The 25,542-nt window shown below is 34.4% G+C and overlaps 1 protein-coding gene across 18 annotated transcripts in view; it reads right to left on the minus strand.

Moving 5' to 3' along the window:
- Ncor1 (nuclear receptor corepressor 1) overlaps positions 1 to 25,542 on the minus strand; it is a 168,634-nt gene that overhangs the window by 70,292 nt on the left and 72,800 nt on the right. For 11 of the 18 annotated variants that reach the window (XM_047546871.1, XM_047546873.1, XM_047546878.1 and 8 more), the window contains 8 exons: positions 24,985 to 25,075; positions 22,068 to 22,246; positions 21,501 to 21,555; positions 20,755 to 20,856; positions 11,538 to 11,665; positions 8,293 to 8,510; positions 6,474 to 6,536; positions 4,425 to 4,564 (listed from right to left, as the gene is read on the minus strand). In XM_047546871.1, coding sequence (XP_047402827.1) covers positions 4,425 to 4,564; positions 6,474 to 6,536; positions 8,293 to 8,510; positions 11,538 to 11,665; positions 20,755 to 20,856; positions 21,501 to 21,555; positions 22,068 to 22,246; positions 24,985 to 25,075 — 976 coding nt within the window. The remainder of the gene's footprint in view (positions 1 to 4,424; positions 4,565 to 6,473; positions 6,537 to 8,292; positions 8,511 to 11,537; positions 11,666 to 20,754; positions 20,857 to 21,500; positions 21,556 to 22,067; positions 22,247 to 24,984; positions 25,076 to 25,542) is intronic. The other 7 variants (XM_047546882.1, XM_047546879.1, XM_047546880.1 and 4 more) reach the window with 1 other exon arrangement.

A 25,542-nucleotide genomic window follows, 5' to 3' on the forward strand; every position in this document is an offset into this window, starting at 1 on the left:
ACCAAAAACAAAAACAAAACAGAACAACAACAAAAAAACCTGTCAGACAATTCCATGAATGCTATCATAATATCGTCAGGCATTAGATAATAGCTAGTGTATGGATTTTTGTCCCTCCTTTGCTATTCTGCTTAGTCCTTTTACTAATAATTATAGAAGAAATATAGCTTTTTACTACCACTGGGCAAAATCCCTCTCTTCACATCATTCAATAACCTGGTACATCTCCAAGCATTTTCTTCACTAAGATTGTCAAATTCCAAAACCTATGACATCTATGCATTCACCAATTTGATGAGTAAATTTGGCAAGATGCACAGGCAATTTATTTAACATCTACAGATATACTACTGAGGGTTGACATTAACTTGTGGACTGTGTTTTAGAGACCTTTTTTCTCTTTTTCTTTTTTCAGTGGGGCTAGGGATTGAACCCAGGGCCTTACACACCCTAGAAAAATGCCCCATCAGTGAGCTACATTCCCAGTCCTTGAGATCTTTTTGAAAAAGATAAAACACTCTAGATAAACAACTGGAGCCTGCTGTCTCTATCATTTTAATTGTAATTATAAATATAACGATTAGAACTGGACAGATGTTTTAAGATGTTTGTAATTTTATGTGTTTTAAAGGTGTTTGTAATTTTATGTGTTTTAAAGGTGTTTATGATTTTGTGTGTCAGCTTGGCTAGGCCACTTTGCCCAGAGAGTTGACCAAACATTACTCTGTAGAAGTGTAATGAGATTAACATTTAAATGAGTGGCCTAAAGTAAAGCAGATTAACCTCCATGGGGAAAGGTGGGGAGGAGGGTTCATCCAATCCATTGAAGGTCTCAGCAGAACAAAGACTAACCTCTCTGGGGTCAGGAGGAATTCTGAAGCAGAATGGACTCCAACTATACTTCTTTTCTGAGTCTAGCTGGCCAGCCTACCCCACAGAAGTTAAACCTCCACCATCACCTGGGCCAATTCCTCCTGTCTTACTCTTTCTTCCTCATTTCTCACTTTTTTCTTTCCTTACACTCTCTCTATATATACATATATTCACATCCTGCTGGTTCTTTCTCCTTGTAGAACCCCAACTAATAAGATTATCTTTTTGTTGTGGTTTCCTTTCATACTGGGGATTAAGCCCAGGGGTGTTCTACCACTAAGGAACATCCCCAGCCCTTTTTTGAGATAGGGTCTCACTAAGTTGTCTAGCTAGTCTCAAACTTGAGACCTTCATGCCTCAGCCTTGTGAGTTGCTGGTATTAAAACATTTATCTTTTAAAAACAACAGTTGGCTGCACATGGTACACATGCCTATAATTCCAGTGATTCAAGAGGCTGAGGCAGGAGGATCACAGTTCTAGGCCAGTCACAACAAGTTAATGAGATCCTGTCTCAAATAGATAATAAAATGGGTTAGGGGAGTAGTTCAGCGTAGAAGAAACCTCAGTTCAATCTCTAATACTAAAAAACAATACAAAACAAACAACAGTGTCTGATTCATTCTTGACTTGACTTTCTCCCAAAACATTTCAGGTGGTGTCTCCTAAAGTCAAGACTTCCTCTTGTCACTATTTTTTGTTGTGTTGTTTTCTGTTCTTTATGCTTTGGATCTTATAGGACATTTTAAACTACTACATTCTTATTTTCAACCTCAAAGTTCCTTTGTATATACTCCTTTGAATCAATATTACATATCAAGAGAATATACTTTTCTTTGTAGGGTCACAGCTTAGTAAGCTTAAATATTTGTATTTTCATTACTCATTCTTCTCTCCTTAATGATACTCAAAACTTTTGGGTCTAAGGACCCCTATACAGCCTTTCCTTCAGGAGAGTGATAGGAATCGATATTTACTAATTCATTAAAAATTACAACAAACCCATTACTGTCTACATAAATAAATTTTTTTAAAAGCAAAAGTAACTATTTCCCAATATTCAGAAATAACTTAGTAAAAAGTGTCATTGTTTTATATTTTTGGAAGCCTCCAGTGCCTGGCTTAATTTAAAAAACACACAATTCTCAAATGTGTGTCTACTGAAATCTAATCTTGGATACAATGTTATTTTGATTGGAGCATATGAAAAAATTCTAGCCTCACACAGATACATGGTTGGAAGAGAAAATGATACTTTAGTAAAAAAACTTTTCAAATAAATGTGGATATTATCCTTCGATGCTGTACGAAATCTGTCAGTCATTTCTTAAAGTTTAGTTGTGGATATTATTTTTTGATAATGTACCAAAATTCAGTAAGTAGTTGCTTAACAGTTTGGTGAAATCTGAAAACACATTAAGAAACTTTTTGTACTCTGTTAAAAATGTATTAATTTGTCTTGCACTTTGGTATATTAAAAACATTTTTATGAATCGTTTAGCAGTAAATAATATCCATTGTAACACCACAAACCCGTCATTTGAAAACTACTGAGGAGTTGGAGATATAGCTCAGTAAAAGAGCACTAGCCTAGCATGCATAAGACCCTGAGTTCTACCCCTAGCACCAAAAAAGAAAAGGAAAAAAAAAAAAAAATGAGAGAGAAAGAGAGAAAATACTGAGTTAACGTAAACTTTTTGGATTTAGATATACTTCATTATATAACAAATCACCAAATTTTCTATTACCATTGATCTCATCATTGATTTCATCAATGGTAATGAGACGGTGGTGCACACCTCTAATTTCAGTGGCTTGAGAGGCAGAGGCAGGAGGATCTCAAGTTCAAAGTCAGACTAGGCAACTTAGCAAGACCCTGTTTCAAAATAAAAGGGGGAAAAAAAAAAAGGGGAAAAAAAAAAAAAAAGCTTGGGATGTGGTTCAATAGTAGAACATCCCTGGTACAACAAAAGTGTACCCAGAACATATTAAATTCATGGTATCATAGTTTGGATATGGAATGTCCCCCAAATCTCCATGTGTTAAAAGGCTTTGCCCCAGCTCATGGTACTAGTTGGAGATGGTAGAACCTTTAAGCGGTGTGCCCTAGTAAAAGAGCTCAGGTCACTAAGTATGTGCCCTCAAAGGAGATATCAGGACTAGGGACCCTTCCTTCCCATCTCTTATCTCATTTAGGCCATCAGGTAAACAGGTGAATGGGCTTCCCCAACCGCTGCTCATGCCATGATGTGCTAACTTACCACAGGACCCAAAATAACAAGGTCAAGCAACCATAAACTGAAATCTCAAAAACTGTGAGCCAAAATAAATCTTTTTGTTTTGATCACGTCAGGTATTTTTCTATACTTAAGGAAAACCCATACACATGGTAAGGAATACACATTTTCCAAAATTCTCCTTTTTACTTGCAAGCATGAAATTTAAAATTAGCAACAAATACTACTTATTGTTTTCTCTGAAAGACAGGATTATTTATTGTCCAAAAAAAAAAAAACTGCCAAATATAAAAATTTGAAAAATTATAGTTTGTCATGCTTTCAAGTAAAAACAATATTCTATGAAAACAGGAGTGTGGTTCAGCCTGTAATTCAAACAGCTGCAAAAGTACTTTTCCGTGATAGAACAATCACGGAAAAAAAGAGCTACGTGTGTACTTCCCATTTGATTACACAGAGTTGTAAAATACGTGTACTTAAGTTTAAGATTCAAATTAATTTTTATTCTTCATCAAGGACATTCTTCAGTGAAACTGGTTATTTCATTTTATTTTATCTTATTATCTATGGTGCTGCAGATCAAACCCAAAGCCCTGCAAATGCTAGGTCAAGTGCTCTACCACTGAGTTAAACCTCCACTTCTGAACCAGGTACTCTTTTTAAAAAGCTGCAAATGCCTGAAGATGAAGAACACATTGAGTACTAGCACGTTAGGTACCCTGCTACAATTGGTCCTAAGCCACCAGCAGTTTTACCCATCAATCCAAATATCAATACAGCAGAAAAAAGCAAATAACATCTTAATATTTTTATGAAAATAGTTTTCACTTCGAAGAACTTGCCAAAACTCTAAGAACTTTAAGAACAACTATACTAAAACTTCCTTGTAAGAAAAATTTCAATAATTTAAAAATAATTAATTTTATTTAAAATAAATTTTTAATAATTTGAATATAATTCCTGTTTGTTTATTCCATGTAATCGTCCTCTCTGAAAAAAATTTTTAAATATACCAAACTGACTCATTCCATAAGATCAAACTCCACCAAAGTTTTCAATTAAACCTCCAGTCTATAGTATATTCAAAAGTACTGAAGTACTGAATTCCCATTACTACAAATAGAAAATTTTGGGGGTAGTAAAAAGGAAAATACCAAGAAATTAAAATACCTCTTATAGGTAAATGCATAAACACAAATAAATACAAGATACAAAAAAGTTTCTCCAAAATCAATCTCTGAAGCTTGAAAACATTTGAAGGAAAAAAAAAAAAAAAAAAGGGTAAGTAAAAACTTCTCCACCTCTGATATACTCACTTTCTGTTTATGCTGTTGCAAGAGGTTGTCAAGATTGTGTCGCCTTTTATAGTTAAAATAGAAGTTTTTACACTGAGCTTCACTCTTAGTTCCCACCATTTTGGCAATTGCTGCCCAGTTACGACCATGTTCTACTAGGCCTGTATTTTAAAAGCAGATGAATTGAACAGTGACTGGATTAAGAAAGCAAAAGAAATAATGAATTAACTAAATCAATATATTTACAATAATTAACGCTATAGATATGTTTTCAATTACTTATTGATACAATTCAATATTTATTGACTGAAAACTCATTTATAGCTCTGTATTTTTTCCCAAAATTTAAAATATGCTCATTAATGGAGGGCTAAAACTTATCCATGCTATATATCTTCTACAGGGGTAGGGCAATGTTAGACCTACAGTTATAATTCAAATACTTACAAACTGAGCAATTAGGTACTTCTAGATCCTGGAGACAGTATATCAATAATAAGGTAATCAAATATAAAAGATTAACACAGTCTCATTTATACCAAACTGATAATCAGCATTTATGTCAGTCAATTCACAATCAAGCAATGCTCTCAAAAAATTAACCAGTTTTGATAAGTCCTGCTTTAATATAATGCATCACAGAACTTATGCAATTTAATATTTCTCTAATCAAACAACATATACATACAAACACATATATGCATGGAAAAATATAAGTATATAAATGCATACATACATATGAAGAGAACAATATAAAGATATACTTTAGATACAGGTATACACTAACAGGAATTCTCAGTACAAATTTAACAATTTATAGACAAACATCAGTTTTTCGAGGTTAACACAAATAGTTCCTTTAATAGTAAAACTGAAAAACCACTACCAAATCTTCCCTGATACATGAATAGTCTTTAAGAGAGTAGAGACTAGAGAGTCAAACAGATATATCTGCCTGAAAAAGATCATTCCATGATACAGCTAATACCTACTTATTCAAATATGACATTTGATGATGACATGAGAATAAATGTGAATCTTTCCAAAAATGCAATACAAATTTAACGTTTGCCAATTATGGCAAATAAAGTTCAAATAAAAATACTTTGAAAATAAAACACTGTAAACTATTTGATTTATGTTTAATATTACTTATGTTTGGTTCTAAGATACATTATTCACTATTTGATAAACAGTAAATAAATCTGAAATTTGTCACCAAAAGGTCAAGTTACATATAACAATTTCGCTTTGGAACTACAAGGTACATATTTAAAAAACAAAAGAATTACTCTTTCTTAAAACTACCAATATTTACCCTAATAGAATTTAGTTCCACTTTAAATTATACTACATTAAGAAGCAACAAGAGAAAACCACAAGGTCCATAAAGTTCCAGAGTTAGATGAAGATGACACAGCGATGAAAGTAACAGAGAAGAACTCAGAATTTTAGTCTTCCTGGCTATAAACATAAACTTCATGTTCTCTCCTCTGAATCACAGTACAATTTCTTTACTAGTTTATTTATTTTATTTCTGTGGTACTGGGGATTGAATCCACGGGCATTCTATCACTGAGCTACATCCCAGTCTGTTTTATTTTGAGTCAGTGTCTCCCTAATTGTTTCAGGATGGCCTTGAACTTTCAATCCTCCTGACTCAATCTCCCAAGTAGTTGGGATTACAAGTGTAGGCCACTGTTCCCAGCTCTTAGTGGTTTATAATCAAAAGACTTAAACCAAATGCAAACTGAAAAAGTAGGTGCCATTCTACTGAATGCAACTCTTAACAAAAATATGGACTTTATGTAAAAATTTGTTCCAAAATAATTCCAACAGCAATTATTTGGGAAAAGCTACTTAATATATGAATATATTCAAAGTAACACTATAGTATCTTAATGGTACTACAATATCAAAAAGTACTCTTGAATTTGCTTAGAAACCTTCTTGGAAGAACCTTTTCATTTTCTAAATTACAAAAATGTTTCTATCATACTCATTATTAGTCACCCTTTAAAACAAAAATAAACAAAAAACCCTGAGAGGACTAAACTACTATTAATTTACCTTTTTTAGCAACTTCCATTTCTTCTTCTGTCCATCGAGAGGTCTCCACAGGCTCTGTGGAAACTAAAATAAAAGGAGAAAACCCAGTTAAGCAGAGAAAAAAAAAAAGAAAGAAAAAAAATCCTCCATTCAAACAATGTAATCTGTAAACTATCTGATGTAAAGTCTGTTTAAAGCATTTGGTAAAAAAAAAAAAAAAAAAAAAAAAAAAAAAAAAAAACTATGGAAATTAGATGGTATCAGCCTCTTCTCTACCAACTAGATGGAAAAATTTTACTTTTCTCAGTGTCATGCTCTTTCTCAATGTTCTCAAGAACTCATCCATATTTGAATACCTTTAGCTTAGTTTTAAGGAAGTCCCACCTTGCCCAGTGCTTTCCAACTTAAAAGACCACTCCTCTTTTCTTGCATTGTCAAAGGACGAAAAGATCCTGTTTCTTTTTGTCTGGGTAGAGTCCCTCTCCAATGTGAACCCTCATCTTGACTCAACTCGCCTTGTTCATTTCCATTTCTGGTATCCAGTAGGCACAAATGGATCATGCACTAAACACTTGCTCTTTTACTTCAGAAAGAAAACTGAAAATATCAAGCCTGAAATAAACTCTTGCTACATTCTCTTTTTAATTAACAGTAACACAATCATCTGAATTATTAATAAGCTTCTCAGGCTGACTTTTGAATCCTCCTCGCCACTTTCTACTCACATTCAATGACTTGTGTCAACTATAATCTCCTGGATCCATCCCTTCACATATACAACATCTGACCTCCACCTACCACCACCTCTAGATCTATCTTGCTGAAGAACAAATCTAACCAGAGCACTCCTCTAAGTAAAAACCTTTGTAAGAAAAACAAGATATAGAGTTTACACAAAGCCCATAATGATCTGCCCCACTGCCTATCTTCGTTTTTGTTTGCTGTTGTTTTTGATATTGGGGATTGAACTCAAGGGCAGGAGCTTTACCAATAAGCTACACTCCTAGCCCTTTTTAAACATTTTTAACTTTGTGAGGGTATCACTAAGTTGCTTAGAACCTCAAACTTGCAATCCTCCTGCCTCAGCCTCCTGAATTGCAGGGATTACAGGTGTACATCACTGTGCCTGGCCCTGCCTGTCTTTTATTCTCCTGTATACTTAGTCCCCTGCTCCCATCATTTTTGTCTTTCCTAGATCTTGCACTATCTTTCATGCTTCATGTTATGGTAAAACTGGTACCATGAACCACTAATGGTGGTACTTATCATTAAAATGTAACCCTTTTATAAAATAATAAGAGAGTACTTTGTAAGAGAGAGAGAAATATGCTTGGATTCTTAGGTCCAATATACATTTGCCTAAGAATTTATTCCTATGGAAAACAGTTTAACAGAAAGATAATGCTATATGAACAAAGATTTTTTTTCATCATAGTGCTGTCATGTAGACAGGTGAAAATTGAGTAATAAGGAAATGATTAAATAAGTCATGCCTCAAGAAAAAAATGCCAATACTGTACGAATGCCAACATTTCACGAATTAAAAATAGAGATTAATAAGAAATTAGAAAATATTTATGATATATACCAAGTAAAAACATCAGAAAAAAAATGGTATGCACACTAGGCTTATAACTAAGTAAAAAAGAGAAACAGCTATATTTGGGTAGCAAGACTGGGGTTCATGTTCATTTTCAAAAATACTGACATTAAAGTTCAAAAAATTTAAAGATCAGACTTCAGAGCATTTCTAGATTATCAACATTTGATAACCCTAATACTGAAAGAGAATTCCAAACAAATCATGGCCTGCCTATTCATGCCAATCCCTCCCACTCACTGGGTTCTGGTGGTGGTGGCAGAGGTGGTGGGGGCTCTTCAGTGGCTGCTGCAGCTGCAGCACTGGCAGCTGCAGCTTCATTTGTCATGGATCTGGTGATTCGGCCCTTCCTGCGGCCTTGACTGTTGGCAGTCTTTCGCCCCCTGGGTGTGGCCTGTTCTCTCTCCTCAGTTTCTTCTGTTGTAGCTTCCATCTTATCCTTTTCCTTGGTATTTTCTCTGGAAACAATAGCAATGCAAACTTGTAAGTATCAAAGAAAGCTGTAGTTTGAACATCCTTTACACAGAAATTGAATAGATCTACCCAATCTCTTATTTACTTTATAAAAATTTATGAAAAACTCTTTCATTTCCTAATTTTGAAGAGTTTTGACTGGTTAAAATAAAAATATTTCACAAGGCTTTTTTTTTTAACATATTAATGGACTTAAAATTTAAACATATTTCAAATTAACTGATTCAAAACCAGAATATTCCATGAGGAAGTTAACAAATGGCAGTACAAGATCCCCTACACTTGCAACCTAGAGGCAGCAGGCTACACCAAAAGGCAGGAGTCCTGGGTGTTTTGCATTTGCTCTAAGTTGTCTTATTTGTGAAATGAAGAAGCTGAAACAGATAGTAAGTACCTTCATGATTGATGTTTATTCTATAGTAATAATCCATAATATTGTTTCATTAAACCAGACTTAGTGTTCTGAACCACCATCAAAACTGATTACGTGCACCAGGGCAAGGTGCCTCAGATTCATACCAGAACTACATTGCATTGACTTCAAAAACACTACCTCATCTCCATGAGCCTCAGTTTCCTCATCTTTAAAATGAGGATAATGATAATATATTTCATAGAGCTGTTGCAAAGATTAAAGAATCATGACGGAGAGGAGGGGTGGCAATCTAAGCTGGAAGGCACTGAGTAAGGGGGGACTTTCTAGGTGTTGAAGCATGCAGACACAGCATGAAACTTTTGAGAACACTAAGAAAGACCAAGACACTGAGAAGTGCAGTATTTCAACTGTCCACACAGAGCCAAACTTGACCACTTCTCAACTTCCCAACATGCTTTACTGATTCTTACTTCCAAGATTTTTCCTCTTTCTAAATAGTACTTGTATCTTGCCTTGCTTTCCCATACTAGAGCATAAACTATTTGGAACTAAGTACATATCTTAGGTATTTTTTGCATTCTCCCTAAGACTTAGCTCACATAGATAATAAAAGAACGCTTGTTAAAATAACTTAGAAGTGAGGTGTGGTAATGCATACATGTAATCCCAGTTACTTGGGAGGCAGAAGGATTGCAAATTTGAGGATGGCCTCGACAACTTAGCAAGACCCTGTCTAAAAAATAAAAAGGGCTGGGGGTGTAGTTCAGTGGTAGAGTACCCTGGGTTCAACCCCGAGTACTGCCAAAAATAAGCATGTACATACATATATGTGTATATGTGTATATGTATGTACGTATTTATGTACACACACACATATACAAACAAACAATAACAACAACAGAGATAAGGAAAAAGTAAAACCAAGGTATGGCAGTCCCAAGGAAAGAAAGATAAAAGAAAAACCAGGTAAGGTACTTCCACTTGAGCAGAACCACTGATTATGTGGTAGGATAAATGTTTAACCTAAACTAAAACGAATTATTTTTTTTCCTTTATAGGTATCTTCCTAAGGTATACAATTAGAAAGGCAAAAATGTCTGACACTTTTCAAACTATGCCATGTGACTTAGGCAGCTTTACTCACCATAGAAGTAGGTAAAACTTTAAGTACTTCCAAGAGGACTACAGAAATAAAACAGATACTAAAAAAGAACAAACCATTTATACATCCAACAACCTGGATAAAGCTCAAAGAAATTTATGTTAAGTAACAGAAGTCACACAACACATTATATACTTGCTATAGTCTAGATTTTAAATGTTCTCCAAAGGTCCATGTGTTTAAAGGCTTGGTCTCTAGGGCAGTACTAAAGAGAGATAGGGGAGCCTTTAGAAGGCAGGGCCTAATGGGAGGTTTTTAAGTCATTGGGGGCTTGCCCTTGAAGGGAATTCTGGGACCCTGGCCTCTTCCTCTCTTTCTCTCTACTTCCTGATCATGAGATTAATAGTTTTGCTTCTTCGTGTGCTCCCATGAAGATATGCTGTCTTTCCACAGGCCCAACCAACTATGAACTAAAACCTCCAAAGATATATAAGTTGATTATCTCAGGAATTTGTTACAGTGACAGAAACTTGATTAACACAATACTATATGACTCCATTTCTGCATAATTCTAGAATAGGCAGAAGTGGTTGCCAGAGGCTAGGAATGGGGGCAGAGAAACCTATTACAAAGAAGCATACAGGAATAGGATGATTGGAAATGCTCTGCATCACAATTGTGGTAATACTTAAATAAGTATATACACTTTACTGAACACATCAATATAAACATCTAAAATTGCTGAATTTTCATCTACATTATTGCTAAACCTAATAGTTCAGGGGAAAACAATCAAACCAGTGGCTGAGGTCCTTATGCCACTCTGTGTCTAAATATACACAAAAGTCTCAGTGGTTGTCTCTGACTGGCAGATTAAAGATTAATTTTCATTAAATTTTGCTTTCTTTTCCTGATTTTTTATAATGAACATGAATTACCTTTTATTGCCAGGAAAATGGCAATAGCAAATAAATCAGGAACTGTATTTTACATGATACAGTCAATGAACCTAGAATATACTATATTAATGAAAGGTATTCCTTTCTCAGCATTTTTACACTACCTAAGGTACACTCTCTGAGGCTCATAAAAAACGTTGAGGAATCTTCCAAATCCAAGATATTAAATTATATCCAAAATATCTTTATAAGAAGTATATATTATTGTAGCTCATCCTGTGTGAAAAGAAATGTCATGCCTAGCAAATAAGTCCAGTAAACCAAAAAGATATTTACTGGAACATTTCATTACTTAGTCAGGTTAAATAACTATTACATGGTCAAAACACATATCTCACTAATTTTTTTTTTTATTTATTTTTTAGTTGTTGATGGACCTCTATTTCATTCATTTATATGCAGTGCTGAGAATCGAACAGAGTACCTCACACATGCCAGGCAAGCATTCTACCACTGAGCCACAACCCCAGCCCACCACAAATTCTTTTATCCAATATTTCACACCTTCAAAAGACTCAGTTTCATTATTTAAAAGTAACTATAACACTTATTTAACTCTAATTATTTAACTCACTTAGAGTCCTCCTTCTCATCTTTTTCCTCTTCATCTTTCTTTTCTTCTTCCTTTTTTTCTGTTTTTTCTGCCTTATCCTCTTCTTTTTCTTCTACTTTTTCTTCTTGTGAGGGTCGGGCAATTTGCTGCTAGAATAAATCATCATTTGTGAAATACAAAGGTTTTAGAAATAGGTTCTCAAATTGTGCTGACAAAGTATAATAGCTATCTAAACATTTTAAATGATTAACAACTAATCATTTATGATATAACTGGTGGTTATGAATTAAAAATCAAGCAATGCTTTTTATTTTTATATGTATCATTTAAAAGGTATTACACACACAGAAATGCTCAGAGCATTTAGACATCAGAGAGGTAAAAATGTTAAAATTCCACTTGGAAATCTGAGACTGGTGCTCTTTTTTGCAACCCCTATGTAATCTGTCACTTGAGCATTCCATTCAAAATTCAATAACACATAATTTTTTCCAACCATCCCCCTCTCATTATATACTTAATATATTCCTATTGTTTCCATTATTATAAATGAAACTGTAAGAAACATCTTTATGCTTTTACACTTTGGGAGGAACATCCATTTAACTGAATAGTTGACATTTAATGGAATAGTTAACTGAAGTCATTTGGAAAAATATTGAAGATATAGTAAAGTGAGAAGAAGTAAAACATTCAAATATTCCTAAGCTGAATCTACAACCATATGAATGGGCATATAGACAACACCTAAGAGAGTAAACTGAAGAAAGGAATTAGGCAGTCAAGACCCTTTTATCTTTGATGTCACATTTGTTAAAACTGCAACTCTAAAAGAAAAAAAGTGAAATTAAGATTGCTGTATTATTTTTATTTAATTCAGAAATCAAGACTGCATAATCTAATGAGAACAGAACTCTAGGGCATCTTTATTGCAAAGCCTGTTGGTCTGTGCATACCTCCCTCCAACTCCCATCCTTCCCACATTCTTCTTAGTGCTCTGGCCTCATCTACATATGCCTAGCACTTTCATACCTTTGCCTAGAATATCTTTCTGCTCTTCCTTGCCTGGTAAAGTTCTACATATGCTCTGAGACTCAATTTGAAATGGTACATTTCCTGTTAAGTAAAATCACAAAAACCTTATCATCAGTAGGTACTGGTTGACCTGCCAGAACTAAAATCAGAAGCTCTTCTCTCTAGCTGCAACTACTCATGCCCCACCAATCCCAGGCCTTCATTGTTGCTGATCCTACTTGGTCCTTAACATGACCTTTGAATCTTTATTCTACAGAATTTTCACAGTCCATCAAGAAGAACTGCATTTCCTAGTATACTTGCTAAATCATTTCAAGACCCAAATTCCCTCATTACTTTATCTGATCTTCTTATTTCTCACCCTGGCTAACTGCCAGTTTCACTTCCTCATTTATTACTTAAAAAAAAAAAAAAAAAATTAACATATTGGGGGAATTTTCAAATGCATCTTTTGCAACCATAAGTAGTTCTGCTTTGCAGTTGGGAATGTTTATTCAGCTCTGTCTGATTTCCAGGCGTACCACAGTGGGCAAAAGACTGATTTCAAACGCTAAGAACCTAAGCCAGACATAAATGTACCATTAATTTGTCACTCTAAACCAGTAAGATACCAACTTTCTGTCTAGTCAGTGTTATGATATGGATATTAAACATTCCCCAAAAGTTCATGTGCTAGAAATATGTTATTCAATGTAGCTATATTCAAAGATGAAATGGTTAGATTATGACAGCAATAGCCTATTCAGTAGATTAATCAATTTGATGGAATAATAAATTGAAAGTATTACTATATGGGTTGGAAACTATAGGTAGGTGGGGCATGATTAGAGGAAGTAGATCGCTGGGGCCATGCCCTTAGAGAATATGTCTTATCCTCCCTGACTCCTTGCTCCCTCTCTCTGCTTCACAGCCACCATAATCTGAGTAGCTTTCCTCTGCCATGCCCTTCCACCATGATGTTCTGCTGCACCTCAGCCCCAAAGCAATGGATTCAGCTGATCATGGGCAGAGACCTCTGAAACTGTGAGCTCAAAATAAACTTTTCATCCTCTAAGCTGTCTTTGTGAAGTATTTGGGCCACCACGATAAAAGGTGACTAACACAGCTTTGTAACCCAGAAACTGGTGTATAGTGTAAAGATATGAAGGGAGATGTCAATACAGCAGAAGGTAAAGAGATTAAATTTTCCCTTAGTCTTGGATGATACATATAATCTTTGTCTTTTTTAAAAAAAATTTGTTCCAATTAGTTATACATGACAATAGAATGCATTTTGACAAATCATACATAAATGGAGTAAAACTTCTCATTCTACTGGTTGTACATGATGTAAAATTACACTGGTTGTGTAATCACATATGCACATAGGGTAATAATGTATGATTCATTCTACTATCATTCATATTCCCATGCCCCCTCCCCTCTCTTCATCCCCTCTGTACCACTATCCCTCGGTCACCACTGTGAATTAGCATCCGCATATCAAAGAAAACATTTGCCTTCGGTTCTTTGGGATTGGTTTATTTTGTTTAGTATGATAGTCTCCAGTTCCATCCATTTACTGGCAAATGCCATAATTTTATTCTTCTTTAAAGCTAAGTAATATTCCCTTGTGTATATACACCACACTTTCTTTATCCATTCATCTGTTGAAGGACATCTATGTTGGTTCCATAGTTTAGCTGCTGTGAATTGATCTGCTATAAGCATTCATATGGCTGTGTCACTGTAGTATGCTGATTTTAAGTCCTTTGGGTATAAACCTAGGAGTGGGATAACTGGGTCAAATGGTGATTCCATTCCAAGTTTTCTGAGGACTCTCCATACTGTTTTCCATAGTGGCTGCACCAATTTGCAGTCCCACCAGCAATGGATGAGTGTACCTTTTTCTCCACATTCTCACCAACCTTTATTATTGTTTGTATTCTTGATAACTGCCATTCTGATTGGAGTGAGATGGATTCTCAGTGTAGTTTTAATTTGCATTTCTCTAATTACTACAAATATTGAACATTTTTTCATATATTTGTTGATCGACTGTATTTCTTCTTCTGTGAAGCGTCTGTTCAGTTCCTTAGCCATTTGTTGATTGGAATATTTATTAATTTATTTATTTGGTGTTAAGTTTTTTGAGTTCTTTATATATCCTGGAGATTAATGCTCTATCTGAGGTATGTGTGGTAAAGATTTCCTCCCATTCTGTAGGCTCTCTCTTCACGTTCTTGATTGTTTCCTTTGCTGTGAAGAAGCTTTTTAGTTTGATTCCATCCTGATACACATAATCTTATTCCCTTTATGTTTTACTACTTCTAAAGTGAATCAGGGTTTTGAAGAAAGTAAGCAATTCTACATATTCCCTTCTGAAATCCAGTCAATAGCTGACTTCATTACCGTTCCTTGGTGATAGGGACTGAGATGCAAATGTAGCACCTGTGCAACCAGTCATGGGAAGAAGGCTGCAGCTCCCAGCTCTACAGAAAGTGTGGAAATGATTCAAAGAAACTGACAGAGTTGCTAGATTAGAGTGTGGTCAAATACATGGCACCTCTCCAGTGGAACCTCTCATCACTGTACACTGAAGAGGCAACAATGAGTAAGCACAGCCAGCAGAGAACTGAACCTTACCTATGGACAATCTGTACAAACATTTATCACAACATATGTCACTGACATTAAAGAAAATAAGGAACATCTCTGATTTAAACAAGAGGTGGTTAGGATTACTTTTGTTTCAGGCAAATCTACACAGAAGTGCCAGTCTGGGTGGTCTAGGATGAAGGCTGCATGTTAAAACTCTCGACCATTTCTATAGGCTGGCTACAGTCAAAGAGGCCCAATCTTTTTAAAAGTTCTCTAGTCAGAGAGAGGAATCCCAATGGTTCCTTGTCCTGGTTTTCCTTCCCTTTTTTAAGCCCAATACTTATAAAGTCAATAAAACAACTGTCACTCTGTTAGGAAGGTTCTCACAACATTAAACACTTCCATTAACAAGTTATTCACTACAAATATAAATGCACATCATAGAACAAAATGAAAATTCAGATGAAAAAAATGAAACATGCAACATAATCAGAGAAGAACAGGATCCAGCAAGATCCTTAGAACAAGATCATATAACAGTTGACACTGAGACTTACCACTACTGTATCTAACTGAATTCTTAACACACTGACACATACACACACACAAACACACTCTATATATTTGTAAAATGCCCAAGTCTACAAAATAGAAAAATAGATGAATTCCCACTTAGCACACACTAAGTTGCCGAGAAACAAAATGACTAAATTTAAGAACAATAAGTAATAGGTAACTGAAAGTGTACAAAAGGCAGAAAGAACACAGTGTTGTCTTAACTACTGGGCAATATTTCCTTTCAAAATATACTCCAAGCAAAAAATAGAGAATATCTTATCAAATACATTAATGACTAATGCCTTGAAGACCAAATGAATTTCAGACTAATTTCTGAAGAGTAAAAACTGTCAACTGACCAAAAAATACACCATGATGATGGCAATAAAGAAAACCTTGGCTACCAAGTACTAGATACTCCCTATATGCTTTACACTATACTCTTAGAACTTTATACATACATGCAGTTCTCACATTGACCCAGAAAATATTAGTTCTCCTACTCTCACAGATATGGAAACCAAGTCTCGGTACAAAGTGACAAAGCACTTTGGGGTCTAAAGCTATACCCGATTTCTTAATGCATCCAAAACATTCTTCCTAACCACTGCCTACTTAACAGTTTAGTCAGAAATTTTTTCTGACTTCAAAATAATTACATTTATATAGGTGTTTGTTTCTGAATACCTGTGGAAAATTTTAAAAATGCTGACATAAAGAGGGAAATAGTGTTAGCATAAAAGAAGAACACAAATTCCTATGAAAAGAAACTAAGTATTTGGAAATGAAGCATGTGGTTTCTAATAGTAACTGGTTTTACACTGTTGGTCAATAGTAGGTACCACAGAAATTCTATCTGCACAGTATTTAGGTAAAAAGTACAGCATTTCCTAATGGAAGAAATTTTAACTTCCAATGTAAAGAAATACATAAATACATACATACATGTTATTCATAATTATAGATTCCAACTACTTAAATCAGTAGTTTTTGCTTCTAATCTCCAATTATGTATTTATTACTTTTATTAAATATGTTGAGGACTGCCCTCATTCTTCACAGGATGCTACCAAGTTGAACTATCAAAATAGTTTTGGGCAAATAAAATAGGACTATGAGAAAAGAGTTAAAACTTCTGCCAATATTATGTCTGAAGACAATTTTTAAAAAAATATGAATATCTCATTTCCCTATAATTCTTTTTTTTTTTTGGTACTGGGGATTTGAACCCAGGGCCTTGTGCTTGCAAGGCAAGCACTCAACCAACTGAGCTATATCCCCAGCCCTGGTTCATTTCCCTATAATTCTAACATTTAAAATCCATTTTCAGAATAAATAATATAAAAAATTCCCCGCAGCAACAGCTGGTTAAAAAAAAAAAAAAAATCAAACCTGATAAATTTGGAATAATTCAGTCAACAGCATACAATAATTCATCTGCTGAATAAAAATTACTCTTATGGGTTTGAGATTGGGAATAGGGGGCAGGGAAGTAATTATACATACTGAAAGGCTCAGGCATAAACTTCAGTATAATTCTAAAGATGCTTGAAGCAAATTTGCCATGGTCACTCTGGGATTACGTGAGATAATTCCTCCTGATTTGAGCTTGACTGAACAATATATTAGTAAAGTGACTCTTAAATCAATTGTGTGTATATATCACTGTGGTAATCAAGAGGGTGATGTGCTCATTTAAAAAAATTTTAACCTCATAATTAGATTCTTTTTGAAAAAAGAGGTAGATCTGAATTTTTTTCTATATAGCAAACTCTACATCTCCAATTCAGATCTTTTTCTTATGCTCCAAATTTACATATTTAACGATTCACTGTACTTGGGCATTAACTTGGATTGCTACCTGGACACCTAATTGGTCTTTGAAACTCAGTCATATCTATTGCAAAAGGCAATTCACAAGTCAAAATTTGATGTTTTCCTTGATTATTGCCCTCTCATCCTTAAGAGTCAATCCAGTAAAACCTATCGGTTTTACTTTCAAAAATACATATCCAGGAGTTAGAAGGTGTATAGCTCAGTGGTAAAGCACTTGCCTACCATGCAAAAGGCTGTGGCTTTCATCCCCAACATTGTGAAAGAAAAAATAAATATACACACTCAGACATATTCAGAAACTAATCAATCCTCTTCGTTTTACTTTAAAAAAAAAAAATATATATATACCAAGTAACTGACCATTTACCCCCATCTCCCCACTAGAATCTTATCCAAGCCAAGGGAATTATTACTATAACCTAACTGGTCTCATTCTTCTCTTACCTCCTTACAATCTATTTTTAACAAAGTAGCCAGTGTGACCTGTCACAATAGAAAGGTCAAATTATCTTCTGCTAAAAAGCCCAAGGCCTCAAACTAAACCTTTCAATTTCTGAAAATTTGCTCATTTTGACACAAATAAATGGAATGACGCACAAAAGAATTCCTAAATGCTGAAATGAAGATCCTTTTTTAAATTTTTTAAAATGAATATTCTTAAATGGATAAAATCTTTTGATCTGAGACAGTGGTTTAAGTCCACCATTAACTCCCTCCTCCCCCAAATTCCCAGTGAAACAGTCAGAGAAACAAAACTAAAGAAAAATGCTTCAAGCCTTGCATGGTCCTGAGTAATCCCAGTGGCTTGGGGGGAGGGGGAGGAAGGAAAAGGGGAGGGAGGAGGAGGAGGGAGGAGGAAGGAAGGAAGGAAGAAGGAAGGAAGGAAGGAAGGAAGGAAGGAAGGAAGGAAGGAAGGAAGGAAGGAAGGAAGGACTTCTTCAAACTAATAATTTAAATGCAAATAGGGGCCAGACACAGGGGCAGACATCTGTAATCCCAGTGGCTCCAAGGCTAAGGCAGTAGGATCACAAGTTCAAAGCTAGGCCCTGGAGCTGGGGATATAGCTCAGTTGGTAAAGTGCTCACCTAGCATGCACAAGTCCCTGGGTTCAATCCCCAGTGTGCATGTGCACAGCACACAAAAAAACCAAGGTCCTCTCTAAAACTAAAAAGGGTTGGGATGTGACTCAGTGATTAAGTGCCTTTGGGTGCAACTCTGGTTTTTGAGAAAACAAAAACAAAAACAAAAACAAAAAAAAAAAACCAAAAACCTAACAGGGCAGGACTAGATTGCTGAAAGGGCTGACCACACAAACCTGAGCCTATCTTGGGGGAAGCATCAGAAGGCACAGCTAAAATAAGGGTGAATGTGGCAAATCACAGTCCTGCAAATGTATTCTGAGGCAGCCTTGAAGCACTAGCACAACCCACCATAGGACAAGAATGTGAGAGACAAACAAGGATATGTCTGGAACTTAGTAAGACAAGTGTACCACAGAGAGAAGTCAAAATAGTCAGTGTCCCAGACAATTTCAAACTGGAAAATGAATATTTCAGAATAAGAGACTCCCTCCCACCAACTTCCTAGGAGCTTTCTCCTCATCACAGGCAACAGGCTACTACATCACTAGTAAAAGTAGGGTATAATAAGTATCACTTTAGTCCAGTATATAGGACTGAAAAAATTTCAACAAAGTAACCTAATTTCTGAAACTAAACAAAAACAAACAACAAAATTAAAAGATAAAACAAAGTAGTTTTGTCCTTAAGAATAAAGCTACTGTTTAAACTATATAGTTGAACCTTGTTTAAAATGCAGATGGTCCCTAAGATGTCTAGTTAAAAGAATATAGAAAATTTTGACTCCACTTTCTCTGGGGGAAGCAGGAACAAAATCCTGGCAATACTTCCATCTTTGGTGAAACAGTATTTTTTAAATCTCACTGTGACAGTCAATGTGCTCCTCTTCATTTAGTACCTCTTTATGGAGCTCTATAATCACCTATATCTCTACCTCTACAGTATTATTACTACCAGAATAAAAGCATATCCTTTTTTCTGTCTTCTGATCCTTACCAGTCCTCCCAAGCAATTTAACTACTACTCTTTACAACTTCTACATATAAGAGTGCACCTGTGCTATTTCCATTTCCTCACTTTCTAAGTATCTTTTTTAACTCAGTGTAATGGTTCACCAATCCACTGAAAATACATGTCTTAGAAGCCATACTTTCTCCCCCACCCAACCCCAAACAGTGTTGTAGGAGAAACTCAGGGCCTTGCACATGTAGGCAAAAGTTCTGCCACTGAGCTGTATCTCCAGCTCTTCCCAACTATTTTTTGACCAAGAAATACTGCTTTTGAAGAACATGCACTCACATCTTGTAAAGTGGCAGTGTTCTCTGGGAAACAAAGCAGAAAACATAAAAAAGGTATGGCTCTGAATAATTAGAGAACCAAGTAAAAAAACCTGAATCTCGTGACCAGAGCTCCCAAGGGAAGAGAGGGACTAAGACCCTATCACACTGAAAGGGTAACTGCTTAGGGAAACCAGAAGAGTCTTGAAATGCTAACAGTGGGCAGCTGTCAGAGCTCCTGCACCCAAGTATGCACTGTGACATTCATCTGAATGAGGACAGCAATGGGTAATGACATTAGCATAGCAGTCCTACTGGTAATGCAGTGACAGCTGCTAACTGGTTATTTTTGGAAAAAACCATTTTCAAACAACTGAACTGCCACTTGTGAAAATATATATTTGTGAAAAACTGCCTGATAAAGAGTTTTAATGGTTAAACTATCTAAATTTCACAAATGAAGTTCATCTGAAACAAGATCAGTTCCCATGCATAACAGCAGATAATCCTCTACTCTACTTAATACGCTATCCTTCTTTCCCTTATGCTACCTGTTCCCTTTTCACACAAAAGGCTGGTTAAAAATGGCATATTAGGTAAGGCACTAAGGATCTCATATTTAATTACAAGGATATCATTGATATTGAAATGCATGATTCAGATGACAGAGACATACAAAACTTTTATAATTATCACACTAGAAACTTAAAATACATTCAAAATAGTTCAAAATAATTCTAACATTTTTAACATTCTGAGTAACAGAAACATCAATCTCTAAAGTATAAATGAAGTGCAAGACTTCTGCTATACACTTTTTGTCTCCATATTTCCATCAATACTGAAATATCTTCCCATAGTAATGAGACACACCTGATTTCTGCCTCTGCGTTTTCCATAATTCCTTCTTACCAGGGCTTTGTAATTCTCATTTTTCTTGGTTAAATAGTAATATAAAACACAATCAGGAACACTCTGTAAGGGAAAAAGTTCATTTCTGAGAATTCAATAAAATGTTTTAAATAAATACTTTCAAGGAAAATTTCTAGTTTTCTTAATATAAATTAAAGAGAAATATACATGGCTAATATTTTAAGGCATATCTAATGGCTCTAAAAATACATTCATTTATTATTTTAACAGATAGTTGACTTAATCCAAATTATGTTAAAACTATGAAGAGCTATCAGAAGCATTCAAATGTTTTCTTATTAACTAATAAGTAAATTTTCATTCTTACTTAATACATGTAAGTATTCAAAATGTCCCTTTAAATAGTTTGTTCAAAAACACTAGTCAATTCACTTCGAAAAAAAAAAAATTCAGAGGAAATCAGAACTCAAGCACTGTAATTTATGTATTTTTAGGGAAATATAAGATCAGGTAAATTTTCATTATCCATGAAAATTAGTTCCATGTTCTGTGCTTAGGACATCTAATGTAATTTAAATTATTACTTTGTATATATTTTATATAATTATAATTATGACATAAGAATCTTTTCTGTATAAAGCTCTTTACACAAATAAATTCTACATAATTACTACTGCTTGTTAGAGCACAAAAATTCCAAAATAACATCCACAAACCTATTAACATTCATGCAAACCATTTCTTACCTTCCTTTCCAAGTAGGATGCAATTAGTCCAAAGTTTTTTGGATGCTGGATAAACCTGAGTAAAAAATAAAATAAAAAAACAAAAAACAAAAACACACGCACACACAAACATTTTAACAACTTATAAAGAAAAAAACCTTGGAAAAAGAAATATTATGTACAGACTAATTCCTGGTGATTTCTCGCTGCCAATTAGATTAACAATTGCAGAATAACTGGAGATTTAAAGGGCAAAGTTCTGGGAACCATCCATTAGGAACTGATTAGCTTGGTCTATGGAAGGGCATAGAAATCTGTAATTTCAAAAAGCCATATCCAAAGTGATTTAAATAGCACCTAAGTTTGGGAATCTCTCATAAAATGACTTCCCATTCCCAACTCATCTGTTACCTATTTTCCTATCTATGAACCTATGGGAAGATCAATATTCTCTACTTCTCATAGAATCCATTCCAATGTCAAAATGGGTTCAAGATTTTGTGGAAAGAGTTCAATTTAAAAGTAAATGCTAAATACCATTACTAACATATAAATTTCTACTAAAAAATAATTTAAAATTTCAATTACTTGTCCTTAAAGATCTCCTTCTCGTGGTCAGTCCAAACATTCATAAACTGCCTATCTTTATAAACCTTCATAGGGTCCTCCATAAGTCCATTCATGTTAATGAACTTGACCCGTCTTTGTTCTGCATCAAACATCATAGGTGGGATCACAGAGAGCTGCCGCATTTGTTTCTCATTATTCTGCAAAAAAGAAATGCAGCTTACTTAGAATAAGACTTAAACTAGAAATTTTTAAAGGGCCACAAATCAACTCTCCTAATAGTCTGGTAAAAAAAAAAAAAAAAATCACATGTAATTTAATGACAATAGCAGTATATATCACAGCATCTAACATGGTAATTAGTTATAAATTTAATAATATTCACTGAACTAATTATAAAAGCAAAGAATACATTTTTTTTTCTGGGTCATTTTTGGGATTTTTTGTTGTTGTTGTTGTTAATGTTGGGGATCAAGCCCAGAATTAGCAAGCTAAGCAAGCGCTGTATCACTGAACTACACCTTCAGCCCCACGTATTTTTTATGACCTACTTCTTTGATAAAAATTCTTTTCTTAAATGAAACTGATACTTGGAAGACAATGAAATTTTAGATCTAGATGCAAAATAATGTTAAGTTCATGAAAGTAATGATATTACACATTATTAGACTATATATTATATCCTAGAGCACTACAGGAAAATAAGAAACCAGCAACAAAATCTTAAAAGTCATTGATCTTAAATCATCTGAACCAGTATAAAGTTCCTAAATCATGGGGTACTCTCAATCAGTTCAAACACCAGCATGCCAGACAGAAACATTAGCTTGAAATCACCTAAACTAATAAATTAGTTTGTAATCGTTATAGATGCTCCCTAATAGAGTCCCTAAATAAAAAACAAAGAAACTTAATAGATTTAGTTTTCATTGTAGAAATTACAGTTACAAATTCCATGGGACTGTTGTCATTTCAATCATGCATTTCAGAGGTGAATTTAAAAGCATTAAGTGGTTACATTTTAAAGCTCCTGAGTATACTGTTGCAAGAGAAATTAAAAATTCACTTGCCATGATATTATGCAATATTACATACAGTATGTATTTATTGTATGAGGTAAAATTGTCCAAGGACAAGAAACATGAATGCATTTCAAAAGAAGTATACTACTTCACTGAGCCTACACAGAGGTAAAGTAGAACACTGTGTTAGGTGAATCAAAAAGTGGCTAAAGGAATGGCTAGGACCTCAACATTACATAACAATGCACAGAAATGCTTGAGCAAAATTGTCCCACAAAGTGTCTTTATAACTGAATATTATAATTGTCCCTAAAAGTTACAAAGAACTAAAAACTATTTTTGATCTCTTCCTTGTGAAAGCAGAATATCAGAAGTAAGAAAGGAGGGAAAAAACACCTGCAAAGTCTACTTAGGTACAACAATCTGATATCTAAGGTGGTTCACAGAACTCTTAGAGATATATAGTTTACATAGTCTTCAATCTCCTTCAGGGTCAGTGTGACAAGAACTCCTTGAAAAAATAAAAACTTGTAAGAACATATGATATACTTTTATTTGATCATGAATGCATAACAGTGTACCACACGAATACTGATGGACTCCTTCCACAAACATCAATACAAAAACAAACTGTACAATAGCTATTTTCTCATCCTGGAGGAAATTTCACAGAAACTGTGTCTATAGAACAGAATAAATGAGCACTATGCTAACAATGCAAAGATAGAATCTGAAAAAAATTTAACTTCAGGAGACTCAGTAATTTAACTTCAGGAGATCCAGTAATTGACGGTTTAACAAAAGCTATATTATAAAATCAAAGCCAGCAAAACTCAATTGCAGATGGTTTTTGGACCAATCTTAACAGAGATTTGAACCTAGCTATGGACAACTCAATGTTTGGAGCTGAAATTTATTCTTATTCTGCATTTATGAATTAATATACTACTAAATGTGAAGCACTGGGAATTCAAAGATAGCCTCAAAGGGATAAAAACTACATTCGTGAATATGATGCTCAAGATGATCATAAATATTAAATGGAAAGATAAATACTTAATAAAAATAAAGTGAGATTAACTAGATGTTGATTAGTTCTGTTTGGGGAAGTGAGGAAGCTTAATAATGGTAGAAATATTGCTGTTCAGCCTAGATGATATACACTTAGTATACCCTTCCCTCTAATAATTGTTTTCATAATTTTATTAATTCTGTTCTTGACACAGGCAAGAAAATGCCTAAGAAAGTAATCCCAATCACTACAAAAGGATACCTTTTTGTTGAAAAATTAGTAAAATGACATTCTTGTTCATAAATAAATCTGTGTTTAATTTCAACCCCCATATGCTCACTTATCTGCCATTTCACTTCATGTTACCATTCTTGCCTCGAGCTATTTTGCCTGCACATAGATGATTCTGATATCTAGCTTTCTCCAGTTCAACTCTCTCCTAGGATCACCTGGCTGGAGTATATAACATCATCTGCAAATCACATTCTCTTTTGTTACTCTAAAAAACAGTACCACTAGCTCAAAGGTCTAACCTGGAAATTCAGAGTTCCTTCCATTCTTCTTCTTTATCCCACACTCAATCCATTCATCTTGTCCATTCTACCTTCTATGACTCTCACCCTATCAGTTCCCTCATACATAGACCTACCACTGCTGTCTCTCTCTCTCCAGATTTTCCTGCTGTCAAAGTCATCTCTGTAAAATACCAGTACAATCATGTTTAAAACACTTGTTGAAAACCTGTCGATGTTTGGTCATATACTTTGGAATAGTCCTAGCATCTAAAGTTCCCTCACTTATATACTTATTTTATATAATAAGTTCCCTTAGTTCCTTGGCTACAGGGCTGAAATACTTCAATAATTAAAGAATTAACTTGAATTAAATCAATTAGCTTTCTTACCTCCTGCTCGGAGAGACCATCAATAATTTCAGAAATCTCATGTTCACTCCTAGCAATGGTGGCTGAAAGACCAGCTCCCCTCTGCCCAACTCTGAATATGAGGAAGAAATTATATTTAAAAGCCTTTCATAAAGAAGACATATAATTTAAATTAGTACAGATTACTTTCATAAATGAGATTTTTTAAACCAATTAAAAGTTGATTTGCTAAAATGTTATTGAATATATACATTAAAATAATATGCTTCGGTCACCTATTAAATTAATAACAAATTTAAATGCTAAGATTGAAATTTCAAGGTTACATATTCACATTAAAATGATAGGACAAGTTATGGGAAATTTGTGAAAAACCAGTATTAATGATACCATGTTCATTTCAAAGAGCAGTTTGTCTGGGTTCGTAAGAACAGGAGTAGACTTAGAAAAATACATTAAACATTTTAACAAGGGAAAACAACATAACCAACATCCCTCACAAAAGTTGATCATAACTAAAGGGGCTAACAAGACTCACATAAAATAATGAAGAAGAAAACAAACTTTTTAAGACCTCTG

This window comes from Sciurus carolinensis, chromosome 3 (genome assembly GCF_902686445.1).
Source record: "Sciurus carolinensis chromosome 3, mSciCar1.2, whole genome shotgun sequence".
Taxonomy (NCBI): Eukaryota; Metazoa; Chordata; class Mammalia; order Rodentia; family Sciuridae; genus Sciurus; species Sciurus carolinensis.